At 43.5% G+C, this 17,895-nt stretch overlaps 1 protein-coding gene across 2 annotated transcripts; it reads right to left on the minus strand.

Annotated features, from left to right (window-relative positions):
• Positions 1-462: 462 nt before the first annotated feature.
• C3AR1 (complement C3a receptor 1) lies at positions 463-9,661 on the minus strand. Of its 2 annotated transcripts, none has more exons than XM_008071058.1 (2): positions 9,507-9,661; positions 463-1,936 (listed from the first exon to the last, which is right to left on the minus strand). In XM_008071058.1, the coding sequence occupies exon 2, from the start codon at positions 1,924-1,926 to the stop codon at positions 463-465; it is 1,464 nt and encodes a 487-aa protein (XP_008069249.1). In that variant the 5' UTR covers positions 1,927-1,936; positions 9,507-9,661. The 2 variants fall into 2 exon arrangements, with proteins under 2 accessions (XP_008069249.1, XP_008069250.1); XM_008071059.1 differs by having other exon boundaries at positions 463-1,933; positions 9,507-9,589.
• Positions 9,662-17,895: the final 8,234 nt, after the last annotated feature.

A 17,895-nucleotide genomic window follows, 5' to 3' on the forward strand; every position in this document is an offset into this window, starting at 1 on the left:
GATTTTTTGATTTATTGTAGAGATGAGGTCTCTCCTGCCCAGGCGGGTCTCGAACCCGCGGGCTCAGGCAATCCGCTCAACTCAACCTCCCAAAGGCGTGGGATGACAGGCTGAGCCACCGAGCCCGGCTTGAGAATGCGTTTCTAACAAGTTTCCAGGTGATGCTGATACCACTCATCTATCACCACTTTGAGAACCCCTGGATTGATTCTTTGCCAGTTTCTGAAGTCTCCTGCTCACCATATCCCTCCTCCTTTTAGAAACATTCACTGGGGCTGGGTGCAGTGGCTCACGCCTGTAATCCTAGCACTTTGGGAGACTGAGGTGGGAGGACTGCTTCAGGCCAGGAGTTTGAGATCATCCTGGGCAACATAGTGTCTCTACCAAAAAGAGAAAAAAAGGAAAAAAAGCATTCCTTGGTTGAATCCTAAAACCTCTGTTTAGGCTGGCTTCTCCATATTTTCACACGGTTGTACTGATGCTGTTTCTTTCTGAAACGGCTTTGTGTCGGGGACAGCTGGTGGAGTGTGTGAGTGTCTCACTGAAGGCTGTCTCCAGAATGTTCTGAAAAGACTGCCTTGCTTTCTTCCTAAAATCTTTCCCCAAAAGAGCATAAAGAAAAGGATTGAAGCAACTATTGGCAGACGCCAGAGCAATGGACAAGTGGTCCCAGGACACCAGCGCCTCCCCAAAGGAAGTTTCTTGGTCAGAAAACAGTAACAAGACGCCTACCACGTGATATGGCATCCAGCAAACAAGAAAGACGGCCACCACCACGATGGCTACTCGAAAGATTTTGCTCTGAGATTTGGCGAAGCGGCCCTGGCGCATTCGGAAGACAATGAGGCTGTAACAAGCCACCATGATAACACAGGGCAGCAGGAAACCCACCACCAGTCTAGTGATGGTCATTACCACCAGGGGTGTGAACATTTGATTGTCCAATGTGAATTGGCCTAAATAATCCTGGGAATCCTGTGATAACTCAGACTCATAGAAGGAATTGCTGGAAGCACTCGGGAAAAGCCCTAGGTCAGTAGAGAGAAAAGCGTCAGAGTTGTTCAGTGAGTTATTTCTGTGATCTTCTGTGGGAAGCCCACTGGGGACTGCAGGTGAGGTCACATCAGCAGGTTTAAATGAATTGTAATACGGATGTTGACTAGTCAATCTTGCCGAATCCTTAGGGAGTGAACCTCCAAAACGTCCTTGAAATGTTTGAGACTGGAGGACTGTGCTGGCTGTCCAAGGATGATCATTTGTTAGGGAAGAGGAAGGTTCTAACCTCTGATCTGTTTCTCCAGGCAGCTGAACCGTGGAATAGTCAAGAGACCCATTTTCCAGTAGATCTAGATCAAACGTGAACTCTGAATAATCAAATAAACCGGAGAAACCATAATCATAATCGTAGCGACACGTACTGTGGTCATCTACAGTGAACGTTTCCCGATACATGAACACGGGTATACACATCACAAAAGCCAGCGCCCAGATACAGCCACAGATGGCGAGGGCTGTCCGCACATTGCGATGATTCTGGCACCAGATTGGCTTGACGACCACCAGACAGCGGTCCAGGCTGATGGCAGTCAGCAGGAAGACACTGGCGAACATGTTGAGGACGATGATGGAGGGGATGAGCTTGCACAGGAACCAGCCATAGGGCCAGTGTCCCTGGAGAAACAAGTGAGTTATGGAGAAGGGCAGGGAGAGGCAGCAGAGAAGATCCGCCACGGTGAGATGGAGGAACCAAACTGTGTTCACCGTCCGCTGCATCTTCAGGCTGGTCACCCACAGCACCAGGCCATTGCCTGGCAATCCCAATATAAAAGTGAGACTGAGAATGACCACGGAGAGAATGACGGAAGGCTTATCCCAAGGCTGCCAGTGTAGGCCAGTGGAATTAGTCTCAGGAGAGAAAGACTCCATTGCCAAACTGCTGCAAGAAGATGGAAGAAAATGTTAAAACTCACAGTATCTTTCTGAAAATGCATATTCTTAGATTCGAATCTGCCCGCCTAAAGATGTGAAACCACAAAGCCAGAAGGCCCTCTTGCTGTTTTAGTTTGTATTCCTGCACTTCACATTGGACCACACGAAATCATCTTTGCTAGACTATTTAAAATCCACTGCATTGGCCCGGCGTGGTGGCTCAGCCTGTAATCCCAGCACTTTGGGCAGCCAAGGCGAGAGGATTGCCTGAGCCTGTGGATTCGAGACCAGCCTGGGCAACTTGGTGAGACCTCATCCCTACAATAAATCCCCCAAAAAACCCCTAGCCACGCATGATGGCATGCATCTGTAGTTCCAGCTACTTGGAAGGCTCAGGCAGAAGGATCAGCTGAACCCAGTAGGTCTAGGCTGTGGTGGCCGTGAGCGTGCCACTGTACTCCAGCCTGGGCGACAAAGAGTGAGACTCCAACTCAAAAAATAAAAAATAAAAAAAGTAAAATATACTGTATTGATTTAAACACGTATCAGTAAGCTGAAGAGGGAAGATCTCTTGAACCTAGGAGTTCAATACTAGCCTGGGCAACACAGCGAGACCCTGATCCTAAAAATAAAAAACTAGCCGGGCTCGGTGGCTCAGCCTGTAATCCCGCGCCTTTGGGAGGCTGAGGTGAGTGGATTGCCTGAGCCCGCGGGTTCGAGACCCGCCTGGGCAGCGAGACCTCATCTCTACAATAAATCCAAAAAAAAATCAGCCAGGCACGGTAGCGCGCGCCTGTAATTCCGGCTACTGGGAAGGCTGAGGCGGAAGGATCGCCGGAGCCCAGCAGGCGAGGCTGCGGTGGCCGGGAGCGGCCACTGCACTCCAGTCTGGGCGACAGAGTGAGACTCCAACTCAAAAAAAAAATAAAAAATAAAAAAATAAAAAATAAATAAAAAACTAAAACATATGTATCAAAATAACCTCATTTGAAAGCCCATATCAATGTAACTTTCACCTTTCTCTTGTACTTTCAATCTCTCATTTTCCACTGGTTCCTTTCCTCACTCAATGTTCCCTAATAAAAATAAATAGACCTGGTGCGGTGGGTCTCATCTGTAATCCTAGCACTTTGGGAAGCCGAGGTAGGAGGAATGCCTGAGCCCAGGAGTTCAAGACCAGCCTGAGCAACATATCAAGACCTTGTCTCTACCAAAAAATAAAAAATAAAAAATTGCTGGGCTCGGTGGCTCAGCCTGTAATCCCACACCTTTGGGAGGCTGAGGTGAGTGGATTGCCTGAGCCCGCGGGTTTGAGACCCACCTGGGCAACTTAGCGAGACCTCATCTCTCCAATAAATCAAAAAATCAGCCAGGCGTGGTAGCGCGAGCCTGTAGTTCCAGCTACTTGGAAGGCTGAGGCGGAAGGTTCGCCGGAGCCCAGCAGGTCAAGGCTGCGGTGGCCGGGAGCGGCCACTGCACTCCAGTCTGGGCGACAGAGTGAGACTCCAACTCAAAAAAATAAAAATAAAAATAAAAATAAAAAAAATAAAAAAATTAGTCAGACACAGTGGTGTGTGCATGTAGTCCCAGCTACTTGGGAGGCTGAGGTAAAAGGATCACCTGAGCTCAGGAGTTGAGCCTATGGTGAACTGTGAAGATGCCACTATACTCCAGCTTGGGTGACAGAGTGAGACTCTGACTCAAACAAACAAACAAATAAGCTAAATGAGCAGGCAAACAGAAACGTCTAAAAACTTCTAGATCGGAGGTCTCCAACCTGAAGTCATGGAAGGGCTTTAGGAAGCTCCATCACCGCCTAAAATGATATGCAACGTTTCAATTTTACATGTTTTCATTTATCCGAAGGTGGAAGTTTCATCCATTTCCTTTACCAGATTTTCCAAGGACTCACCCTCACTGAAAGAGGTACTGTACTCTGAACTCAGTTATGTCTTTTAGCTATGACTCCACCTTCTCCTTTTGCTGTCACTTTTCAAGAGCTGTTGACTCTCTTTGCCTTGATTTCTTCACTTCCACCATTTCTATCTTGTTTGTTTATACTTTATGGATATAACTTGAGAAAAAATCATTTTATTATTACAAAAGCAGAAAATATGCATGAAGAAAGTTGGGAAATATAGACAAAAAAAGTCATATATATCCACCAGTCAGTGATTACTACTATAATACCTTAATTTATATCCTCTGGATCTTTTTCTTGTATATATCTGTGTGTATACATGTATATACGTATATTTTTTGTTAAACAAAATTTAATAAAATTAGACCACACTGTGCACATTTAACAAACATTGTAATTGTAAAATATACATAAAATAAAATTTACCATCTCACCCATTTTTAAGTGTACAGTTCAGTAGTGATTACTATATTGACATTGTTGTACAATCAAATTCCAGAACTTATCTTACAAAACTGAAATATATCCTTTAAACCATTCCCCATTTCTTCCTCCCTCCAGTTCCTGACAACCACCATTTTACTTTCTGTTTCTTTTTTTTTGAGTTGGAGTCTCACTCTGTCGCCCAGACTGGAGTGCAGTGGTCACTCCCGGCCACCGCAGCCTCGACCTGGTGGGCTCTGGCGTTCCTTCCGCCTCCGCCTTCCAAGCAGCCGGAATTACAGGCATGCACTACCACGCCCGGCTGATTTTTTGATTTATTGTAGAGATGAGGTCTCGCCTGCCCAGGCGGGTCTTGAACCCGCGGGCTCAGGCACTTTCTGTTTCTATAAATTTGACTGCTCTGGGTGTCTAATCTAAGTGAGAATCATACAGTATTTGTCTTTTTGTGTCTGGTTTATTCATCAGTATAATCAGCCTTCCAAGAAGCCGGAACTACAGGCATGCGCTACCACGCCCAGCTGATTTTTTTTTTATTTATTGTAGAGATGGGGTCTCGCTGCCCAGGCGGGTCTCGAACCCGCAGGCTCAGGCAATCCACTCACCTCAGCCTCCCAAAGGTGAGGGATTACAGGCTGAGCCACCGAGCCCAGCTAATTTCCTTCCTTTTGAAGGCTGAAATAATATTCCTTTGAATGCATATGCTGTATTTTGTTTATCTTTTCACCTGTGGAAGGACACCTGAGTTGCTTCCACCTTTTGGTTATTCTGAACAATACAACCGTGAACATTTTTATAAACATTTTTCTTTATCAGTTAGTAGCCTCCACATTACACAGTCAGGCATATGGAGTTCTTATTCAATTCTTTTCTTTCTTTTTTTAATCTGTGTGGGAGTTTTAATCATTTATTATTATTATTTTTTAAATTTTAGATTCAGGGTGTACACCTGTGTTCGTTACATGGCCATATTGTGTAGAGGGAGGGATTGGGTCTCGGTGGCTCATTACCCAGATGGTGAACACTGTATCCCACAGGTAGTTTCTAGTCCCCCTCCCTCCTTCCTGGGGTCCCCAGTGTCTGTTATTTCCATTCTTGAGACTGTTTGGCTCCCACATATGAGTGAGAACAGGTGATACTTGGTTTTCTGTTTGAGTCAGTTCACCTAGGATAATTACCTCCAGCTCCATCCATGTTACTGTAAAGGACAGAATTCATTCTTTTTTATGGCTGCTTTATTCCATTATTTTCCAACTGTTCCCAAAAACACCTCACTCTGTTGCCCAGGCTGGAGTGCAGTGGCACATTCGTGGCCACCACAGCCTCAACCAGCTGGTCCTTCCGCCTCAGCCTTCCAAGTAGCTGGAACTACAGGCATGCGCCATCACATCCAGCTAAATTTTTGATTTATTGTAGAGATGAGGTCTCACCAAGTTGTCCAGGCTGGTCTCGAACCCGTGGCTCAGGCAATCCTCTCACCTTGGCCTCCAAAAGTGCTGGGGTTATAGGTGTGAGCCACCACGCCCGGCCCCCCAAAGCATCTATTTTTTTTTTTTTTGGAGTTGGAATCTCACTCTGTAGCCCAGACTAGAGTGCAGTGGCCGCTCCTGGCCACCGCAGCCTCGACCCGCTGGGCTCTGGCGATCCTTCCCCCTCAGCCTTCCAAGTAGCCGGAATTACAGGCGTGTGCTACCACGCCCGGCTGATTTTTTGATTTGTTGTAGATGAGGTCTTACCAAGTTGCCCAGGCGGGTCTCGAACCCGCAGGGTCAGGCAATTCACTTACCTCAGCCTCCCCAGGTGTGGGAGTACAGGCTGAGCCACCGAGCCCGGCTTCCCCCAGAACATCTTATACAGCTGGTTTGTCAATAGTGATATCCAATCTAGGATCACATCTTGCTCTTAACCCTTTACCCAGTTCGAAAAAAAGGGCAGCTCACTTCCGTGTTCATTTTATTTTACACAAACACACTCTTTGAGGCTGAAGCAAATCTGACTGGTTTTCAATGTGAAAACAAAATATAAAAGCTATTCTTGGAGTTATTTCTAAACAGAACTTGTCTCTAATCCTAACTAGGATTCAAAAAAAAAAAGAAAGAAAGAAAAAGAAAGAAAGAAAGAGAAAAAGAATTACTATATTTTGTAATTCTTCTATTTTTTTTTTTTTTAGTCTTGGATAATCGCTGTCACCGCAAGCCCTGCTGGCAATATCCTCGGGTTAAATGGGGGAACAGTTAAGTCTCCTAATTTAACACAGTTTCTCTTTTTCAAGGATACTGACACGTCTTGGCTTCTTGTTTTGACAGCTCACATCTCAGCCCTTTGTAGTTTATCTTCTGCCCCATCACTCTATGAAACAAGTCCAAACATTTTTTTCTCCGTCCTCATCTTTCTCCATATCATGTCATTGAACCAGGCTCAGTGGCTCAATATGCCTGAAAACCCAGCACTTTGGGAGGCCAAAGTGAGAGGTTTGCCTGAGCCCAGGATTTTGAGATTATCCTGGGCAACATGGCAAGATTTTTCAACCCCTGTAGTTCCAACGACTTGGAAGGCCGAGGCGGAAGGATTACCTGAACACAGCAGGTCGAGGCTGTGATAACCGTAAGCGTGCCACTGTACTCCAGCCTGGCCAAGTGAGACTCCAACTCACAAAGAAAAAAAAAAATTTGGTGTCATTTGATACATTGACCTCTTAACACCCTCATCTCTCCTAATTCTGAACATTAAATGTACTCTGCAGCTTTTCTGAAAAACTCATTATTCCAACTTAATGCCATTTTCTATTCCTTGACTAATGCTGTTTGCCTCTATTTGCAATTATGCTTTTAACCTTAATTTCTCTCTCTCCTTAATCTCTATCTGTTAAAAATCTACCCATTCTTCAAGATCGAGCTTAAATTTTATATCTTCCTTGAAATATTCTTTTATAATACCAAGCAGACATCAGTTCTTCAGTTTCTTAATTTGCACGTGTGTATGAATCTTTTATTTATATTCTCGATGCAATGATATATTTTGTCCTGTATTATAATTAGTAACTTGGCTGTCTTATTTATAATTCTGACCTTATATATCATAATGGTAAAAATAAGTCTTGTTCACAAATATTTATTCATAGAATTTAGCACAGTATCTTATAAGACATAAAGGTTAAAAATTACTTGAATAAGTCAGGCTCGGTGGCTCAGTCTGTAATCCCGCACCTTTGGGAGGCTGAAGTGAGTGGATTGCCTGAGCCCGCGGGTTCGAGACCCACCTGGGCAGCGAGACCTCATCTCTGCAATAAATCAAAAAATCAGCCGGGTGTGGTAGCGCACACCTGTAGTTCCGGCTACTCGGAAGGCTGAGGAGGAAGGATCGTCGGAGCCCAGCAGGTCGAGGCTGCGGTGGCCGGAAGCGGCCACTGCACTCCAGTCTGGGTGACAGAGTGAGACTCCAATTAAAAAAAAAAAAAAAAAAAAAAAAATTACTTGAATAGATGGCTGCTTATTTTGGGGGTTGACTTCTTTTTTCTTTTCAGTTAAATTTAAAATTCTAATTTTTATCCATGTAATCCTTATCCAGGTTGATTCCTTAAATCCTATTTTGTCCCTTCTGACTTCCTTTTGACTTTTAAGTTCCTAATTTTTACTGGATATAATACAATTTTACCTTTCCTTTTATAGAGGCCCAAAATATTTTTGTGACTTGAAAGTAGTTCTACTGAGTTAGCCAAATATTGTCACAGGGCCTTTTCTGATTAGCAGAAGTTAAAATAGCGAGTCAACAAAATGACAAAAAAGAACTGATTCCCACTTCCTTTTCTGTAGCCTTCTCCAATATTTAAATCCCATCAGAATCGCTATCTTCTCTGTTATGCATGGCACCTACCCTGGTCCAGTGTCTGACTCCTATACACACATTCATGCATAGATCTAGAGGATACTGAAAGAAGAACAGAGTTGTGGAATGATAGGAATGAAAGGAAGTTTAGCAATCTTTTCTCCTCCTCTCTGCTTTTATTTCTCAATTCTGACATAGAAACTCAGTAAATTAGGTAACTGCCACAATATTACAGCTAGGAAGGTTTTCAAATCCCAGGTCCATGACTGTCAGGTCAATACTCTTCACTATGAAAAAAAATCACATAACTGGAAAGTCTGTGGTATTGCTAATAAACAGAAAGTTACCAAGAACTGCACAAACTGAAAAAGCAAGGACTGAAAAGAGCAAAATTTCAATATGAAGAAATTGAGTTATCTGGCACGATGTATATTTTAAATATCACATATAAGCTGTCTTGAGATGAAAGTATTATGAAGTCAGGGCTTAAAAATATTTTAGAGCAAGGCCATTTTTTACATTTTTCCAAGATGTTTTGGCTAAAAAGTACCTGTATGATTAAGATTAGTAGACGAAAAACACTTAATATAAAATTGACCAGCAGTAATCAAAAAGATAAATAGAATCCTAAAACTAAAATTCAACTATGATAGGCAAAGAAAAGTCGACTCCAGAATTAAATACCGATGATAAGTTAGCAGAGTCAGTAGCAGTAAGGAATGGGCAAAAGAATAAAAGAGGAAAATGCAATGAGAAAAATTACATAGGCAATCAATAATTTGAAAAACAAACTACTGGAGAAAACTAGAATCAAAAGTTATAAGGAAATACATAGTCGATTTAAAAGAGGAATAAATGACATAAAAATTCACTATTGGCTCCAGAATATATATATATATATTTTGAGTTGGAGTCTCACTCTGTCTCCCAGGCTGGGGTGCAGTAGTACGCTTACAGCCACCACAACCACGACCTCAACCTCAACCTGCCGGGCTCAGGTTATCCTTCCACTTCAGTCTTCCAGGTAGCTGGAATTACAGACATGTGCCACCATGCCCGGCTAATTTTTTGATTTATTGTAGAGATGAAGGCTCACCAAGTTACCTGGGCTGGTCTTGAACCTGTGAGCTCAGGCAATCCTCTCATCCCTGCCTCACAAAGTGCTGGGATTATAGCCGTGAGCTACCACGCCTGGTACAGAATAAAAATATTAACAAGGACAAATAGAATGTGGAATATTTAGAAAAAGAAAGATGGACATAGGGAAAAGACAAAAGGATTGAAAGTTGGAGAAGTATAGGGGAAATACAAGAGAATGATCCTCAAACCATTGTTTCTCATGAACAAAGCAAGCTAGCACAAGTATTCAAATGGATTTAGGTTTTCTTACCAAAAAATCAACACAGCAACTGAAGACTTCAGCACCAATCTGGATGTCTCACGAGTCCCGTCTGGTCCCCACACTTAACCACAATGAAGTCATGAGGTATGTTTAGAAAATTTGCTGCTCTCTCTCTCCCTCTTTCCTTTTCTCTGTATCTGACAGGAAAAAAAGCTTCAGGCTCTGGACCCCACCATCTGACTTCACAGGAAGCACTCCACAGTGAGTCACTTCAAAATAGCTTAGATAAGAAAAGTAGAAAAGCAGAAGTAGCAGACTATCATTCTGAAACATTTTCTGCAGGACCCAGAGTATGGTTAGGGAGAGAGTGCTTCTGTACATAAGCCTCTCACTTTATAGGTTTTGCTTAGAAACGCCAAAAAAAAAAAAAAAAAAAAAAAAAAAAATCCTATGAGATGTAAGGGTTGGGGGGAAATCTACTGGAGATGAATGGCATGCACAAATTCATTTAATTCATTTCAAATAACATCTCTCTTTTTTTTTTTTTTGAGTTGGAGTCTCACTCCGTCGCCCAGACTGTAGTGCAGAGGCCACTCCCGGCCACCGCAGCCTCGACCTGCTGGGCTCCGGCGATCCTTCCGCCTCAGCCTTCCAAGTAGCTGGAACTACAGGCGTGCGCTACCACGGCCAGCTGAGTTTTTGATTTATCGTAGAGACGAGGTCTCGCCAAGTTGCCCAGGCGGGTCTCGAACTCTCGGGCTCAGGCAATCCACTCACCTCAGCCTCCCAAAGGCGCGGGATTACAGGCTGAGCCACTGAGCCCGGCTGTACCACATTTTAAAAATCCAGTCCAGCTTCGATGGGCAGCATGGTTGGGTCCATGTTTTTGCTACTGTGAACAGAGCCGCAACAAGCACGCGCGTACAGGTATCTTTTTGGTAGGATGACTTGAGTTCCTCTAGGTGTTTTTCCAATAGGGGGGTTGAGGGTGGCAGAGGAAAGGCAGGTGGGAGGTGGCAGACAGGTGGGAGAGGACAGGTGAGTGGGAGGGGGCGGGCAGGTGGCACAGGACAGGTACGTGGGAGAGGGCAGGGAGGTGGGAAAGGATGGGCAGGTGGACGTGGACAGGGAAGGGCAGATGGAAGGCACTTGGGAGAGGGCAGACAGGTGGGAGAGGACAGGCAGGTGAGAGAGGCAGGTAGGTGGGCGAGGACAAGCATCTGGAGAGGGCAGCAAGTTGAAGACAGCCGCAGCAGGCAGGGGACCGGGCAGGCAGATCTATAACAGGATATATATACATACACACACACATGTATATACACATAATGTATATCAGGACATATTTTTATGCTAGTGTATAGAATGCTATTGACTGTTTTTCCCCTCAAATATTTATAACCGTTGAATACTTAGGGTATTCAGAAAGCATACACAAGATAGATAGGATTACTGTGTGTATATGCTAATTTCATATATGTACATATCTCTACATAATATATGTATGAATAGGTTAGTCATACAAGAAATTAACGTCCACGGTAAAAAATTAAATATAGAAGAATTAAGGTAAAAAACTAAAATTTCCCGAATGTGTAAACTGTCCTTATTTATTCTGGTTTTTTCCACTTATCTTTTTATCTCAGGAAATATCAGTCCAAATCATACTTTTAAAATTGCTTTGTATTATTCTATTTAATCAATTATTCTTCTGTTGATGAATATCCAGTTTTTATCTAATTTTAAACTGTTATAAATGATGCTCATTGAGCACTTTGGTATCTACACGTCTGACGGTATTTCTGTAGAAGCAGTTTCTAGACTTGGGATCGTTAAATCTAAGCATTTGTATATATATATTTGAAAGATATGGAACTTTTTTACTAAAGAGACTCTGCCAATTTACACTGCAACCAACAGTGGTGAGAGTATCTTTTTCACTTTTTTTTTAGATTAAAAAACATAATTTATTTAAAAACAAATTAGAGCGAGAAAGACGGGAGAAGGTTCACCTCCCCAAGGTGGGGTAGGGGCCCAAAGCCAGGAAGCATGGCGACAGCCATAGCTCAAAGAGCACGTGACCACACCGGAGTCCAGCAAGGCAATGGCCAATGGCTGCTTGTGGTTGAGTCCTTTTAACCATTCCCCTTGATGGGGAATGATCATTAAGGTGATTGGGTGGTGGTCTTCTCCACGTCATCACGAAGGGGCAGGTAAGCGCAGGGACTGATGTCAGGTGATGGACAACAGACAGATGGGTGGGTTAGTCACACGATTACTGCCATGGTGGGGTCTGTCTGAGTCACATAGGTCACAAAGGGCTGATTAGGTTAACGTGGGGGTTTGGACCCAGGGGTTTTTCCCCAGTGGGACTGATACCAACTACAGGAGTCCAGGCAGTTTCCACTGTTGCATCAGTAAATTCCTGAGTCCATACGTGGACGTCCATCCCTGCAGCTTATCTTTCAGCTTCTTTGGGCGGAGGCGCCGCACAGAGTACTGTGCAGCTGTTGGAGTTTCAAAGTCCTTTGGGGAGTTGCTCCCTAGGGAGTAGCCCTAGGCAGAGGCCATCAGTTGTCCTCTGAGATCCGGTCAGGTCCATGGGGAAACTCAGAAATCTTGGTTAGAAGAAAGTAAAGAGTTAACCTTAGTCCGTCACCCTGTCTTTCCCTGGGACCTTCCAGCACACTGAAGTGTAGCCTCAGCCAGAGTTTTCAGTTGCCACCAGGTTCCAACACAGTCCACAGGGCCTCACCAGTTAGGAAATAAGGAAGAAGAGAGAGAAGGAGAGTTCGCAGATCTCCGTGGGACCTCCAGAAAATGTTAGGTACGAGGGTGCGGAGAGGGCACAGCACTGGTAACCAGAGATCCGAGTAACACGAAGATTTGCAACACAAAGAGACGAAGAAAAGATTTATTTAAAAAAGAGATCACTTCCCACAGACAGGAAGAGGGCCGACACTCTAAGATGAGTGTGTCCGTCCGGGGTGTGATCTGATGCCACATAAAAGACGCAAAGAATTGCACAAAAGTTAGATTAAAAAACAGTTTAAAAAAATTAAAGTGAGAAAGAGAAAGGAGAGAGAAGATTCACCTCCCCAAGGTAGGGGAGAGGGCCAAAGCCAGGAAGCGTCGCGACAACCATAGCTCAAAGAGCACGTGGCCACACCAGAGTCCAGCAAGGCAATGGCTCTTTTTTACTTTTTTAGGTAGTTCAGTATCATAAACACCTCATTTGCTCCACGATAGACACAATGTGTTGCACTGCAGGAGATGCAGAAACAATGAGAAATGCATAGAACTATAACTCACTTAGGGACAGGGAAGCACAAAAGACTAAATCTTATTGAAGCAAACCCAGGATGATGCACTGAAGTGGCACTTGAGCGGGGCCATAAGGATGGATAGAAATTTGTCAGGCACTGATGGTCCTGTAAAATAAGAATTCCCCTTTCTCTCTGCCTTACTAGACCGGTGCCTGCTGCTATGCCAGGTATAACATGCTTGGGCCACCATAAGTGAATGAATGCTTGCTTGAAAAGAATGTTGACTTCTGAATATAATTCAAAGAGTTAATTTGTGTCCTGAAAGTTGTTTCTGGTGTGGATCAGATTTTACTGATTCTCCTCTCTCTAAAGATTATATAGCAATTCAAACCAGTTTGAGAACTCCCAGAAGTATTCCTTAGGTTTTCAGGTCAGGAAGGGAATTATTGAAAACATCTTGGGAATAGTGCTCCTGTTTCTACAAGACTTCCTTCTTATACAGTGCTAGTTGTTTTGTGGTGTGATGTGAAAAATTCTGGGGAATTTGTGTGCTTCACTTCTGTTTTGTCCTTTTTTGAATATCTAAATATATATTCCTCAGCAGAGATCAGATGCTTTGGAAAAAATTTTATACATATATTACAAAGGCAGCCATATGAGTCATTGATTCATTTTACATTGTCAGTGATAGAGCTCTGTATTCAAGCTCGTTTGGTGAGTGGATTGCCTGAGCCCGCGGGTTTGAGACCCACCTGGGCAGGCAAGACCTCATCACTACAATAAAATAAAAAAATTAGCCGGGCGTGGTAGCGCGCGCCTGTAGTTCCGGCTACTTGGAAGGCTGATGCGGAAGGATCGCCAGAGCCCAGCAGGTCGAGGCTGCGGTGGCCGGGAGCGGCCACTGCACTCCAGTTTGGGTGACAGAGTGAGACTCCAACTCAAAAAAAAATAAATAAATAAAAATAAAAAGTTCGTTTGGTGGCCGGGCATGGTGACTCAAAGCCTGTAATCCCAGCACTTTGGGAAGCAGAAGTGGGGGATTTGCTTGAGTTCAAGAGTTTGAGACCAACCTGGGCAACAGAACTTGTCTCTACAAAAAACAAAAAATAAAAAAATTAGCTGGGTATGGTGTCGTGTGCCTCTAGTTCCAGCTATTTGGGAGGCTGAGATGGAAGAATTATATGAACCCAGGAGGTCAAGGCTGCAGTAATGTGTAATAATGCCACTGCACGCCAGTCTGGACAAGAGAGTAAGATCCTAACTCAAAAAAAAAAAAAAAAAAAAAAAGCCGGGCTCGGTGGCTCAGGCTGTAATCCCGCACTTTGGGAGGCTGAGGTGAGTGGATTGCCTGAGCCTGCGGGTTAGAGACCTGCCTGGGCAACTTGGCGAGACCTCATCTCCACAATAAATCACAAATCACCTGGGCGTGGTAGTGCGCGCCTGTAGTTCCAGCTACTTGGAAGGCTGAGGTGGAAGGATCGCCGGAGCCCAGCAGGTCGAGACTGCGGTGACCAGGAGCGGCCACTGCCCTCTAGTCTGGGTGACAGAGTGAGGCTCCAACTCAAAAAAAAAAAAGAGAGAGAGAGAGAAAGGCTAGATTCGAATCCCAGCTCTGCCACTTACTAATAATGTGACTGCAAAGAAGTTACTCCAACTCCGTGTTCTCCTTTCCTCACCTGCAAAACAGGGATGGTGTCATATATAATCTATTGATACTCGGCCCATTCCTCATCCTTCCTTACCATCCCTCCATTGGAAACCTGGGATTACATCTCCAGGACCTTTTCTCCAGCGGGGTTCTGAACAGACTTTGCCAGAAGGACATGTTCACGTGCCCGTGCAACGTGAAGAGAAAGAGGGATCACTGCACTTGTTTCCATCACTTAGTTTGTAGATAGAGATTGAAAATCCACTGTAAAAGTAAAACAGTGAACACTGTAAAGTAAACGTTAAAAACAGCCTAGCCGGGCTCGGTGGCTCAACCTGTAATCCCGTGCCTTTGGGAGGCCGAGGTGAGTGGATTGCTTGAGCCCGTGGGTTCAAGACCCGTCCGGGCAACTTGGCAAGACCTCGTCTCCACAATAATTCAAAAATTAGCTGGGCGTGGTAGTGCGCACCTGTAGTTCCAGCTACTTGGAAGGCTGAGGCGCAAGGATGGCCTGAGCCCAGCAGGTTGTTGCTGGGGTGGCTGTGAGTGTGCCACTGCCCTCCAGCCTGGGCGACAGAGTGAGACTCCGGCTCAAATAAACAAACAAACAAAAAGCAAAGAGAAAAGGGAATCGTTCTGGCTCTGGTGATGGAGAAGGCAGGGGTGGCTGCGGAGGCTGCTGGTGACTGTGGGCTCCAGCGGGATTACTGGTTCCGCAAAAACTGGCCTGGGGATTTCTAGCTGCCTCTTTCTTTTCCTTTCTTTCTTCCTTCCTTCCTTCCTTCCTTCCTTCCTTCCTTCCTTCCTTCCTCTCCTTCCTTCCTTTTTCTTTCTTTCTTTTCTCTCTCTCTCTCTTTCTTTCTTTCGTCTTCCTTCCTTCCTTCTTTCTTTCTTTTTTGAGTCGGAGTCTCACTTTGTTGCCCAGGCTGGAGTGCAGTGGCATGCTCATGACCACCGCAGCATCGATCTGCTGGATTCAGGTGATCCTTCCACCTCAGCCTTCCAAGTAGCCGGAACTATAGGCACGCACCACCAAGTCCAGCTAACTTTTTTATTTATTGAAGAGATGAGGTTTCACCGTGTAGCTCAGGCTGGTCTTGAACCCCTGAGCTCAGGCAATCCTCTCACCTCCGCCTCCCAAAGTGCTGGAATTACTGGCGTGAGCCACCGCGCCCGGCCCCTAGCTGCCTGTTAAGTGGCAGCAAGAGCCACCAGCTTCAGACAAGTACATGCTTGCCCGTTCTAGGTGACAAAATTTTTCATTTTCTCTTCCAGTTGTAGGGAAGTACCTCTTGCAGTGACTGATAAACAGATAATATTGTCTTCTCACCTTTAATTCCTCTAGTCCCTCCAGCACTTCTGTAACCAAGTCCTTGTATTAAATACCCTCTTTGAAGTACCTACAATGGTTTCCAATTTCCTGGTTAGATAATGATTTAGGGAATATTCACTAGCTATCTTAACTCTATAGGATTGTTAAGAGTAAATTAATTCATTCAGGCAAAGCACTTAAAACAGTGCCAGCAGGTAAGCATTCAATAAACTTTAGCTATTATTAAGTCAAAAAATGAATGTGAATTCCAGTCTCCTATTAGTGCAAAACCATTGTGCCATCTTGGACAAATAGGAAGTAATTTACAGAATATTCCCTTCCCAGTAATAAATCACATCCTTTTTGTTAAATCAAATCCTCACCTATGGCCCTCAAGGATGCAGATTAGATGTACTCTTTTCTACCCGTTGTGTAACTGCCTAATTATCTACATAGTTATGGTAAGACCAAGAAGGAACACAAATTGAAGAACAAAGTTGCTTGGATATTAAAATAATCTAGTTGGAAAGTAAATAAAACAAAAACTGTTAATTCTATTGCAATAACAAATGTGGGATCTATCTATGCCTAAATCTTGAAAGAAATCAACCAAATCTGAACGATTTAAAGAAAACGTAACAACTTTGCTTCTTCTATTGATTTATTGCTTTTGACTTTCAATCGTAGTATGTATGTAGGACAGCCAGGAAGAGAAGGCAGAACGGGAAGTACACTGAATGTAGACACTTGTTTCCTTAACACCTTTTTCATCTTTACTTCCATGAAGCCAGAAATGAACAAGGGGACAAGTCTTCAGTGTGTGTCCAACTATTCTAACGAAAAGTCACAGGAACATATTTTTTGGGGGGGCAGGGACGGGATATGATGACTGATGACTCTCATAATGTAGGTCAAGATACATTTTTGAATAAATTTTGATAAATTTTTGGGTTGGCTATCCTGTTTATACATGATTTAGAAGACATCTTCTTTTCTTCTCCATTTAATTTCTTCTAGAACGCAGGCAAAAGAGGTATGATAATATGCAAGCATTTCCATTTCAGATAAAATGTTTCTTCTAAATTTCTGTGAATAATATTGCACTGGGCAGATTTGGTAGCTATTAGGGAGAAAGGGTTTTAGAATGGCAATTCTATTTTAGTTATTATGTTCTCTACTGTATAACTGTTGAAGTACCAAAATATCATTGCATCAGTGTGTATATTTACCTAAAAATGTGATAATACTTATGTCAAATGATAGTTTTAATAATAGTAATAACTTATACAATGAGGGTTTATTTCAGGCATTGTACTATGCACTTCATTGTCTATATGTTATTTAACTCTCATAATACCCTGATGATGAGATATGTCAAAAAAGATATGGAGGTACAAAGAAGCTAATGTGTTGTCCAAGTTCCTACCACAATGTAAATGGCAGGACAAAAACCAGACGGTTGGGCTCCAGAGCCTGTGCTGTTAGCTGCTATGCTTCTATGCTATGCTTCTCTGCTACTCTCATTATTCTAGGGAGTTCTATTCCATAAAGCCATGGGGAACACATTGAACGATCAATACGTAACCTTATTTAATGTATGTTTCTGTTTAAAGGCACCTTATTTAATATATGTTGCTGACTCTAACACTGGCTTTTCTAACAACAGCACTAAGGTGCATGCCTAAAAAGAAATGTATCGAACACACATATTTTTTTTGTAAGGCACTTCAAAACCTTCTTATGTTTAAAGACACTTGACAGTTCTTCAGCACTGTGCTTGGGGGCCATTTTAAATGATGAAATCACACACACAAAGCCCCGATATTCAAAAAACAGAATGCTACATAGACTGAAAAAAGGATACTTGTTCATAGTATGAGAGCTAAGACAAGAAAGCCAAGTGCCACCTTGTTTGACCTCAGGTGAGCTCTTGTTATGTTCAGTGGCTCAAACGTTTTGCCACCCTTGGCATGTCCGAGAATGACTGCAAACATCTGCAAATACTGACTTTGGGGTTATGGTTTCATTTTAGTAAGTGAATTTTTAATAAGTAAGAGAATTTTCAAATACGGCATCCATTAATACCAAGGATCTACTGTAACTGCTATAATTCTGTCCATTTTACAGACAACGAGGTTGAAGGGAGAAAAAACACATTATTGACACAGAATTGCCTATTTGTTAAGGACTTGGGCTTGTAGATAATTAGATCTG

Source organism: Carlito syrichta, unplaced genomic scaffold (genome assembly GCF_000164805.1).
Source record: "Carlito syrichta isolate Samal-C Ts95f unplaced genomic scaffold, Tarsius_syrichta-2.0.1 Scaffold314107, whole genome shotgun sequence".
NCBI classification, from domain to species: Eukaryota; Metazoa; Chordata; class Mammalia; order Primates; family Tarsiidae; genus Carlito; species Carlito syrichta.

What these genes read in the sequence shown, in the direction of transcription:
- C3AR1 (XM_008071058.1), bottom strand. Translation starts at nt 1,926, where the DNA reads ATGGAGTCTTTCTCTCCTGAGACTAATTCCACTGGCCTACACTGGCAG.